The following is a 12,159-nucleotide window of genomic DNA, read 5'->3' as shown; positions in this document are numbered from 1 at the left end:
AACCCTGATGGGACATATGATTAGTCAGATTTATAGATAAATGACAATTAAATCGCTATATGTATAAGGGTTAATTGACTGGAAAATAAATTAACATTTAATATTCAATCTACGCATTGACATATGTGTGTTCTATGAATATATATTATTTAGGGTTTGGCCTGTAATTTTCTTCTCTGATTCATAAAGGTTAACAATTTTATATATGTCTGTGTAATTATTGTTCTATTGTCAGTGAACATCGTTTGTGTATTATTTTTTTTTACATTTCTGTCGATTTTAAATGTGAAATGTATGCTTTGCTGGGTTTTTTTTAAACTCCTGATTGGCATTTTGACATTGTTTAAGTGTAAAGTCTTGCTCAGAAATCTTAAGAGCCGGTCATGACAACTTAAGTTTTGATGCTTATACTAAGATGTTCATTTAAAATCTAATTATATATTGGATTAGTTAATGATAGATTCAGTGACCAGGACGTAGGCTATAAATCAAGGAAATGATTTAAATGGTGTTATTAAAACTCTAATGAACGTTTTGCAAGGTCAGTTATTATCAAACTTTTGTTGTTACTTTGCATTTGTCAACCTTTCGATTGTACATGAAAATTTCATGACTTTTTGGTACACAATTTTAAAGAAATAATGGAAGTTGTAATATGCTCAGCCTCATTTGAACCAACTACTTTATATTGTTGATATTTATTTTAACTTTTTCTTCCTGTGCAGAATACATACATGACAAGAAAAAATCCCAATAAGGAAATTGTCTTTTTGTTAAAGAAATGATTATCTTGTCTTCAATACTGTAGATTCATTAATATTATATTTGTGGATATTTGATTTCGTGGTTTCATCAATCTCTGTATACAAAACCTATTGAATAAGTGTTTTCGTTGAACATTTGAATTCTTGGTTCACCTGTACCCACCAAAGCCACGAAAATTTGTATCCAAGGAATATTAATGAATCCACACTATCTCATTTTCTGATTGTCAAGATGAGTTTGTATCCATAGCTCAAGGAACATGGAATAAAAAAGCCATGAAAACATTTTAAGATGGTAATGATGTTGAACAACTTTGACCCGCTTTTGTTTTTGTGAAAAATTCAAGTTTGTAGAGATTCAATTTAAGCTGTAATTTTGGTAAAACATTTGAGTGATTGGTCTTATAAAAGGCTTAGTGTTCAGGGTAAGCACAGTAATAACTTGGAAAGTTTGTCTGTACAAGGAGATTTATTACAAGTTGTTTATTACATATACTTATCTTCTGTTTGTTTTATGTTAAAAGTTAGTTCACAATATTGACCTGTTAGATTATTGTTGTATTTCTGATGTGAATTTTAAGGTTTACTAACTGATAAAGTTTACTAATGGGGTTTTAGTGCATTGTGTAATTCAGAAAAAATAACCCTGGTTTCTCATTAATGATAAAATGATTTGTGCTTGATGTGATGTTGATCTGATTATAAACAAGCTATATAATTTGGGTGGTAGATTTGTATTGATCAGGTGTGTATCTGATCAGCTGTATATCACAGTACACCTTACCTCTAGGTGGGTTTGGGATTTATATCTGTTTCATGTAGGTAACTTTGTTGTGGAAAAATCATTTTTATCCTTATTGTTTTGAGGGATGAAGTTGAGAAGTTATTTTATGGTTATTTTTAGTTACCTTTTTCATGAATATATATGATACATGTAATTGTTGATTTTCACATTTTTTGTGAGCTTTGTGATCTCGTGAGTGTGCATAAAGTTATTTGTATACAGCTTCTACTGTTTTGTCTGGTTTCGAAACTATACTATATTAAAGCATAGTTAATTTTTGTCAATGATTGTCGTTATGAATTATTTACTGTTAAACAGAACACACTATCTCAGACAGAATTCAGATTTAGTACATTAATTTAGTGCAAGTAGCCCCAAGTACATCACGTTTTTCACTATTCAATTTGTCATCATTTAATATTAAGACATATTCAGAAATCTGCAAGCCAACAAGAAATCTATGACACAAGTTCCTTGAAAAGTTCTTATCACAGAAATTTCAATACTAAAAACTATAAGCAGAAGTAGTTCAAATTCTCAAATTATAAAGGTGTCAAACTAGTCTATTAGTTCAACTTCATTGTACTTGACCACTAGCCTGTCAATACTGAGGAAGTCAGTTTAAACCCCTCATGTTGCAGTTGCATTGACTCCAATCTTGATTGAGTATGAGTGCCAATTTTACTGGAGGAGGTCAGTAGTTCTCTCTTGGGGTTCCTCATCCAAGAAACCAGTGCTAAACACCAAAAATCTATCAAAACTAAATATGAAATATTAATCCAAATGTAATCAATAATTTTCAAGCAAGGTTTTTCATTCTTAACTTATTCATTTGTTGTCTGTGTTGTCTTTGTTGTCTTTGTTTTCTTGTTGTCTTTGTGTTTTCTGTCTATCCTAAATCAGTTTGTTTGTGCTTATAATGTTATCGAAGATACAAGTAATGTCCAATGTTTACCTGTTAATTAATGTGCTTTAATATTTATATTTTACAGAAAAACAAAAAAATGGTGAAGTTAAAACAGCCTCCTTAGGTCCAAATACACCACAACCAGAAAAAAGAAGTAAATTTTCTAGCTTTGGTAAAATATTTAAACCATGGAAATGGAAGCGAAAGAAGAAGAGCGAAAAGATAGAAAAAACTGCTGTTGGTAAGATATATTATTACAGATGTTTTCGAAAAAAATTATCAATTCTCAAGTTTTACTTATAAAACCAAGTCTCATCATCCTCGCAAATGAAGTTCGCCTAGACAGCTCTCAAGAATGTTGTATCTATAGTCCAAAACTTATTCTGGCTCAGACAATTTTGAGTGGTTGGACATCATCATTTCATTTACAAATGATGAATGTAGATTATGATTTCTTCATCTTGATTATTACACCATTGTCTTTGATTTTAGAGTACAAAAACAATATTACTGATAGGTGACAATGATTTTATCTAAAATTCTCAATTAATACTTTCCTTAAATAAGACACCATCATAACACATCTAGACGATGTAAGTTTACTGGTTCTTATACATGTTCAAACAGTTGGAAACACAATCTAAAAACATGTATAAATTTTGCTATATTTTCTGGAGTAGAAGCTCTTTAGAGTCTTGATTGATATGTATAATTGGAAAGCTTCAAGATACAATAGAAAGGTACAAGTTCCTAAAAGAACTGCAGTCCTAACTGGGATAAACCTATATCTTTTTTTATAAAGAAGGGCAAAAAATAACCATAAATTATTGAAATTTGGCTCCTTGCTCCCTTGTCAAAATGAGCATATACATATATTTTGATTTTTGAAAATCCCTTCAGTAGGGTATTTGCATTAATTGTTTTATACCTACCCAATTCATACCTTAAATATCTTCTATGTCCTTATTTAACATTTTGATTTAACTTACTCCAACAGTTTACTTTGGATTGAAATTTAAATTCACATTGACTATGAACCTCAAATCTCCTTAGGACTTAACAAGTTTTTATATAATTGCTAGAATTAATGCATTAATATACATAATTCTCAATTGGTGCTGATAACTGTGGTATCAATTTTATATGCAAAAATGACAGTTGGCCATATACAATCTTTTTGGAGCCTCCAGCTTCAAGGTAAACTAAAACTTGGATAATTCAAATACACTTACACATTAGGTACTGTTGTGTAGGAGAGGAGGAAAAGGGCAGACAAGTTTATGAGTCAAAATGAAAATTAATTTATAGATTTATAAATGAAACTGAACAGATTTTCATCTATAAGAAATGTCATTTACATGTATTTAATTCAATTTCAAATATGCTTGTCTACTGCATATATTTCAGTTGACCTGAATGTTTGAACAAAACAGGAAATTAATTGATATTATATCATATTACCAATTTTATAATAAATGTAGTAACAAGAGTAATTTTGAAATTGTTTTTTCTGATCTGTCAATATTAGAATGAAATACAATAAATTCTCCCCTTACGTTGTTATCTGAAGCTTTCTGGAATTGATTTTAAGACTTTTGTTTCATGTTGAGTGATTCAGCAAGTGAGTTATAACCTTAGTCACGTCAATATTTTTATGCTGGATGGAATAAGTTGGCCCTAGGACATCACTGCATACTGTAATTGATCTATAATGTCCATTTAGATGTCATTGTCTTTAGCTGAATGTGTATTTCTTCTCTGTATCATATTCTGAATACTAAATCACTGTGTCACCTGATTAGTGGTAAGTGTGTCTAAAGAAAAAATATGAATTCATCATCAACTTTTATTTCATATCATAAATTGTTCTGATAAAAATTGTGCTGACTCAGCATAAATTTTTTGAAAGATACTGTAAAGGGCCCTCAAAATAAGTCATTACTTAAAAGTGTCAGTGTACGAAGTTTTGAACTTGTAAATTATCATTATACTTGACACATGATCCATTATCATATCTCATTGACACTTTGTGCTTTAAGTCAGTGTGAGGTCTTACATAGTGTAGAGGCAGACATTTCTATATTAGGTCATATCTGTTATTGCTTAGAGATATCTTTAAGTTTCCAATTAACTTAAGTTTAGCACTGTTGAATTAATGTGTGCATAAGTTAACAAAAACATGTCTTGGTTTTCATTTGTTAGGTCTTTGATCCCAAAAGATAGAAAATGTTTGTCAAAGTTCCTGTAAAGTATTATTCAAACAGTAACAACTCGAAATCATCTTGGTCTACCAAAGTTGAAAAAAAAGATCAGCCATTACCACCCAATTCTCCAAAAAATATAGAGATAATAGACATGACATGCAACAACTACTGACAAGTATACCTGTGCTTCCATTTATATTTCTATATCATTGTTACTTTTTCTGGTATTTTGTCAAACCATCTGTTGCCAGTTTTTCTATAACTACAGGAAGCTTACTTAAAAAGATTAAGATGCTTCCATTTTAAAAGCTTTATAAGAGATGGCAAGTATTTACAAAACGTGTCATGTTGTAAACATGCTGTAATATAGCATGATAGAGTTGTGGGTTGTTTTACTGTAAATATTGATACAGACCATTGAAGCAGGATGAAAAACTTTTATTTTATACCAGTAATTATTTTACCATTTAGTACTTCTGAACAACCTTTAACTCACTTAATGGTGTATAACAAATAAAATAGACTAGTTTTCACAAAGAGTATCACTCTGTTTATATGCCTTTTTGTAAGTTTTTCCTTTGTGATTTTGAAGAGTGGATAGATATGATTCTATGTTTGGCAATGACATAGTATTAGTTTTCTTCTTTTAACTTAAGAAATGTCTATTTAATGCTTGTCTTTCTTTATTTTCTTCAGTCTTACAATTGTGTCTGCACTAAGATTTTATGTTGTTCTCTTGGAACCAAGTGAACCTTCTAACAGTGGTTGCTCGGGTCTCAATTTTTTTTAATGACCTTGCCCTCCAATTTTTCTCTAAAAGTGTGTACACTGCTTGTGTCTGCTTGTTAGATCCAAATTATTTTAGGCAGCGAGTATATGTACTCTGTCTCACAAGAAGATAATATGGTTCATTTAAAATGCTGTATCTTTAAAAGTTTTTTTTATTCCAACTAGAAATTTTGATTTTTAGGTTTTTGTTTTTCTCTTTTCAGAACTTGAAAGAAAGATTTCAGTTCGATCAACCAGAGAAGAATTAATCAGGAAGGGTGTATTGAAAGAACCATTGGACATAAAACCATCAACACAAGATGGCCCCTCAATTGAGCAGACGTCAGCAGAAATCAATAATGACCAAAACAAAACCTCTACAGTTATAGTAGAACAAAACCATGTGGACCAAAATAGTAAGTTTCTGACATATTTTAGAAAGTGACTGGTGACTTTTAACTGTTGGCCAGAATAATTCAGTCCCTCCTTGTAATCAATCTCTTCTACTGGAGAGGGCCTGAATTCCTAACACACTAAGATTCTTTATCTATTCTGTACTTAGGTTGGTGTCTTGTGGGAGAGGTCTCAGTAACTGTTTCTAGATTATTTATGCTTCTATGATCTCATAGCCTGTATAGCTAGGGGAAGCTTTTAAGTGAGAATTAAACTTGCTTAAATCTCAATGTTTTCTTTTAGCCATTTGATATAAGGGTACTGTAATTCTACAATTATCATCCTGATCCACATAGATATTAATTAAGGTTTGGGGTAACCTTGATTAAATGATATATAATTAATTGTATCTACATGATCTAGGGAGAATACTGCATACATTTTGTATACAATTTGACTCTGCTTGAGGCATATCAGTCAGAGAACTCACACTTTGTTTTAAAGACTTAATGAAAGGAAGTTAAGATAGTATTTGGCAGTGTTACTTTAAAGTTGCAGTGACCTTAATTTTCTTTAATCAAGATCACTAGCTATGGAGTAAGCTATGATTACAGATGACACCTACACACATAATGATTTGATCAGACATTCTGGTTATAATTAACATCATTCTATACCAAGTACTGTTGTATGATGATAAACTTTGTCAAGAGACTTTCTGTGTCATAAAATGTTTAATTGAACAAAAACATTTATATTGTACATGTTTACACCTGAGTTGCTTTTGGTTTTACAATTTCCTCACCATGAAATTTCAACCTAAATTTTTGAAATAGTTTGAATAAGAAAATGATAAATACATATATGTATTTATTATAAATCTTTATTGTTTAAATTTATTTCCTTGTTTTGATTTTTGAGGATTTACAATATCTGTACCAGGTAACAGGTAAAGGTTTGAATACCTGGCCACAGAAAACATAACTATAGACACATAAGTGTTTGATTAATGGAAGTGTACAGATAACAACCCAAAATTACCCAAGCATATTATTTGGACAACAGAAATTGACATGGATTTCTCTCCTGTAATGAACATGTGTAATGTTTTCATGGGTAACAGATAAGGAATATATTAAGATGTACATTACAATAGCATCTTAGGTGTGATTTTTACCGTACAATGGGGTCAGGCTGTTTTATGTGTTGTCTGTGCAAAGGTATGTTTATAAACTAATTACACACATGTGTAGGGTATGTTATTAGAGCTAATAGCTGTAAGGTGGTTCATTTTATAACATTCTCAGTACATTTACATAAAAATGACTCATTTTAGATTAGAAATTAACTTGATTAAAATAATTCAATGTTTTCTAGTTTATGAATTTAGCTGATATCAAAGGAAGCATATTTTTTCTTGATTAAAGAGTAGGTTTCAATCAACAGATTATTTGCATCTTTAAAGAGGATATTAAAGAGACAGTAACCCAGCAGCTCATGACACATAGGTCTATAAAACAAAGATGTACTTTATCAATGGATAACTGTCACTTTTATGTGACAGCTATAAATTGCTTTGATTTAGATCATTAAAATTTCACTAAGACCACCAAACATCTTACCATTATATAAGTTTAATTTATTCCTCTGTTTAACACGTGCACGGAGTATTTAGGTTGGACTACTTTCTGGGCTATCTAATGAAAGTTATGTAAAATTAAGCATTCCTGATCATTAGTTACATGAATAACAATACCACTTTTATCATAGTCATATCAATGTAAATAGATAAATACTAGTAGGTACCAATAACAACAGGATTAATTGGGTCAGGCTCACCAAAATGCTATGGCTTTAAATTTGACTTTCTCTTGTAGAAAACAAGTAATCCGTTGAAAAAAAAACTGGAGAGGGATCTTTAAAAGATAGTTACTTCAATTAAATAATATTGATATTGCAGAAAACAAAACACAGCTATATTAAGAGGTTGGAAGAAAGAACTGTTATCTTAATGTTCAGTTCCAATATTAATATAGACTCTACACATCCTTTATAACTTAAAAGGTTGTAAACACAATCACAAATCATATGCATGACACCATGACCAACCGCCAATTCTCAATAGATAGAAATAAGGGGGAAGGGGGCGTTGTACAACAGTTTGTTTTCTGCAGTGTTTCAAAACTCCATATAAAATGTTATTTGAAAGTATTCTTGTTGTTCTGTCCCTTTAACATGTTTAATTGAATACAGTCTAAAAAGAGATTTTTGTTTCATTGTACAAGTAAAGGAATTGTACATTAATTTCTCTTGGTTATTAGTAATGAGTATTGTTATGGTAGAATCCAGAAATGCGTAGGATTAAAAGAGATTGCTTCCTGATATCACGATCAAGTGTATCCCACGTATACTTCAACATCTAAATGGATTGACTTGGAGAAGCATCATTTTATTACTTTGTTGGTAATTGGACCGGCTCTTCAGTGTATAAATCTATGCATTGTTGATAGACCATATCAGGCAATATGTTTACTTGTGTACCTGAAGTTTGCTAGTTCAAACAAATTCAGAGCCATGAGCATTCTCCAATTAACTTCAAAGATCATAAATACACAGAAATCTGTTTATTTTAGGATAGTTGCCACAGTATTATAGATATTTAATAACATTGAAAGATCTGTTGCTATCAAAAATTTAAAAATAATTGACCTTAATTTAGATGTCTACAAGATGTATATAAACTTTTAAGATAGCTTATGAATACTATCAACCTTACCAACAATAACTATTCTGTTTAGAAACTAGGTTACTCTTTTTACAGATGAAGCCCACATCCAGATTTATTGGAAAATTCATTTCAAGAAACATGAAAAATTTGAAAACTATCATTGGTTGCCTGTTTCAGATTTGTTTTGAACTTTGAAATATGGCCACCTTACCATTCTCAGCTTTTAAGTCCTGATGAGATTCCCTGTTGCTGTAAAGCAGTTGTTAATATCTTTATTTTAGGCAAAATTAAAATAGTTTTGATAAAATGATAATATAATATAAGAAGATGTGGTATGATTGCCAATAAGACAACTATCCACGAAAGACCAAAATGACACAGACATTAACAACTATAGGTCACTGTACGGCCTTCAAAAATGAGCAAAGCCCATACCGCATAGTCAGCTATAAAAGGCCCAGATAAAACAATGTAAAACAAATCAAACGAGAAAACTATGTAAAAAAGTGAACGAAAAACAAATATGTAACACATACACAAACGCCAACCACTGAATTACAGGCTCCTGACTTGGGACAGGCACATACATAAATAATGTTGCAGGCTAACCTGTTAGCAGGATCCCAACCCTCCCCTTAACCTGGGACAGTGGTATAACAGTACAACATGGCTGCCAAGAAGCTTAGACAATGAGAAAATTTACTCCCAGGAGTGGAATAGCCATGACTATTCTATTAATAAATGTCCACCTAATTAATAAAAGGTAATGGACATCTGACCTCCATTAATTTGATCCCCTGCTGAGATATTGCATATTCCAAACTCTAACTTTATTATATTTTTTACATGTTAAAAGTTACCGGTAAGTCTGTGTATCAAAACTTGTGTTTTATGAATATATCAGAAAAGTCAAGTACTTTTGTGTTTTCTTAGTTTTCTCAATTATCAGGATCATACAAGTGTCTAACTTGAATGTAAAGAGTCAGATGATTTGTATTGTTTCTTTTGACTACCTGTAAACAATACCAATGATCTGAACATTCATTTATCAACACAGGGGTGTCTGTTTCTATGGAACTCACACATGGTCTTCTAAAATAGAACTATGGCAGTGACTCAGCATAACTTGTGGCTTTTCAATCAATGAATGTTTTTACAATTGCAATTTATTGTGGTTTAAATCAGTTTTTTAATGGTTCAGCATGGTCCTCATTATAAGAATGGGTATGTGATATGTTTGCCAATGAGACACTTATCAACAGAGACCAAAGGTATGACCTTCAATAATGAGTAGACATTAACTGTATACCATAGTAAGATATAAAGGGCCAGCTCATGGCAAAATGGGAAACAATTTATATCTGGAAACCAAGTGCCTGATTTATGCAAAAAATTGATATGATAGACAGCAACCAAGGGTAACCACTGAATTACAGGCCCCTTATTTGGGACAGGTACATACTGAAAGTGACTGGGTTAAACATATTTGTCATTGCTTTAACTTCCATCTTTTCTCATATAGATTTTCACTTTAAGAATAAACCAAAGTTGTTAAGAATGGGTGTAAATTCTTCACATCCTAATGTACAAATTTTGTTCAAAAAGGGTTATGCAGATGACCCCTTTATCCCACAAAATTTCAATTTGAAAATGGTGCCACTGTTTCATCTGTGCACTGATTCCTTACAATAAATTACTTAAATTATCAAAAATTCATTCTTTAGTTGTCCAGATACATTTCTTTTGCCAATAAATGTTTGTAAAGTTCCAATATCATCAGGATACTAATGATAACATTGCTGCCTGTGTAAGGGAGATAACACAAATACAAAACTGCAACACACTGTAATTTATGGCTACAATAAATCTTTTAGAAGAATGTATACAGAAATTCTGTTAAGATAACAGGCGAGTGTTCTATATTGTCCTCTATTTATCTTGGGTTTTTCTTGTGCTGTTACGTTGCTGTCCTATTGATCTAAACCCACATACATGTATACTCATTCATATAATTGAGAGAATAACTAATCCTGATTATACCATATTTAGATTTTATTGTCAACTTCATAGATAATGACTGTTTAAAAGAGTAGATTGAAGAGTGCTTCTAATGGTGGCTATGGGGTAATGTAATTTTAATGTAAATTATGACTTCTTTTAAGTAAAGAAAATAAGATGGATTTATAAAAAGTTATTGTGTAAACTATGCTGATGAAAATGGGATTTCATTGTTTTAGTTTAATGTTTATTCCTCACCTAGGGGCATTGTGTTTTTCAGTCTGTGTATCCATTCATTCATCTGTCTGTCCCGGTATTTTGTATTAGAAATAGAAGTAAGGACCAGCAGATTTTTTCAAGGACCACCAGGGAAAAAAATATTTCAAGAACTCTGTCTATGTGTTAGTTAATTATTGGGAAAATCAAAATTTTGTGGCTTTGGAATAATTATATTATATGGATAACCCCTTTCTCAAATTGATAGAAATTTTTATGAACGTTTTAGACCACTATAGACAGGTCAAGTTTGATTTTGTTCTTTCTAGAGTTGTGGTACTAGATTGGTAGAAAATCCCAAACTTTGTTGTGTGTTTATATATATCAAATGAGGAACAACATCAGTTTTTCACTGGTGTATATGAATTCTGATTTGGAGACACTGTGAAAATGTTCTTAGTTTGCTGATTGAGTTGCATTCCTGTGTAATAAATATATAACTGAGACTTATGATTACAAAATAATATTTAATTAACAACTCCCCTGATATATCTTTCTCAATTCCCCTGTGTTTCAACTGTTTTGCTAAAAGTGAACTAATGACCAACTTTCAAAAATTCGATCATTTACAACAGCTTATTATTATTTTTCATCAGTGAAATATTTGTCTTACCTTTCACACTTGTTTACATTGGTTTTGTGAAGTAAAAGTTGGCAGAGTAAGACAGCACTATTTTACACCTACTACCAACATGATGTAAACATTGTACCTGCTGATTAAGATAAGGATTGTCAGCTAACGTTACATAACTGCTTCATCTTAAATATGATGGTAATGTCTAGAGCTACATGTAAGTTTCTTTCTCTATCAAATATTTTTTAACTCATTGAATTATTATATACAAAAGTATTTCTTATGGTGTTAAATTGGCAGACTGTAAGATTGATTCTTAGAAGAAAAAAAGTATCTTTTTAATAAGAAACTTTTGAACTAATCAAGCAAGGCAATTAGGTAAATATTTTGCTAATTGTACATGATAAGGAGCATATTTTGAGAAATCTGATGATGTTTGAATGTGTATCAGAAAAACAGAAAGTAGGTATTGCAAGAATTTATCTAAAATTCTGTTTCTGTATATAGAATTTCGAAATATTAGGACATGGCAAATCGAAAATAAAGAGATTCTTTGTTTATGAAGAAGACAAAAGAAACAATATTATACCTGCTTTATGTCATACCAGAAATTGTTTTTGTTTTCAGACACATAAATGACAATCTTTAACTACTAAACATAAAATGTAAAGCTATGGACAATAGAAATATTTTTCCAATTTTGATAGGACATAATCTAATTTGATTTCCATAGTTATTGTCATAATTACCAATTTTCTAAATT

General features: G+C 30.8%; 1 protein-coding gene across 5 annotated transcripts in view; it reads left to right on the top strand.

The window, feature by feature from the left end:
- Positions 1 to 12,159, top strand: part of LOC134683599 (phosphatase and actin regulator 1-like) — a 58,235-nt gene that overhangs the window by 28,791 nt on the left and 17,285 nt on the right. For 4 of the 5 annotated variants that reach the window (XM_063542917.1, XM_063542910.1, XM_063542931.1 and 1 more), the window contains 2 exons: positions 2,541 to 2,696; positions 5,652 to 5,843. In XM_063542917.1, coding sequence (XP_063398987.1) covers positions 2,541 to 2,696; positions 5,652 to 5,843 — 348 coding nt within the window. Of the gene's footprint in view, positions 1 to 510; positions 542 to 2,540; positions 2,697 to 5,651; positions 5,844 to 12,159 lie in introns of those variants that run through there. The other variant, XM_063542939.1, reaches the window with a different exon arrangement.

The sequence above is a fragment of the Mytilus trossulus genome, chromosome 1 (assembly GCF_036588685.1).
Source record: "Mytilus trossulus isolate FHL-02 chromosome 1, PNRI_Mtr1.1.1.hap1, whole genome shotgun sequence".
NCBI classification, from domain to species: domain Eukaryota; kingdom Metazoa; phylum Mollusca; class Bivalvia; order Mytilida; family Mytilidae; genus Mytilus; species Mytilus trossulus.
This window is presented reverse-complemented; position numbering and strand designations above follow the sequence as displayed.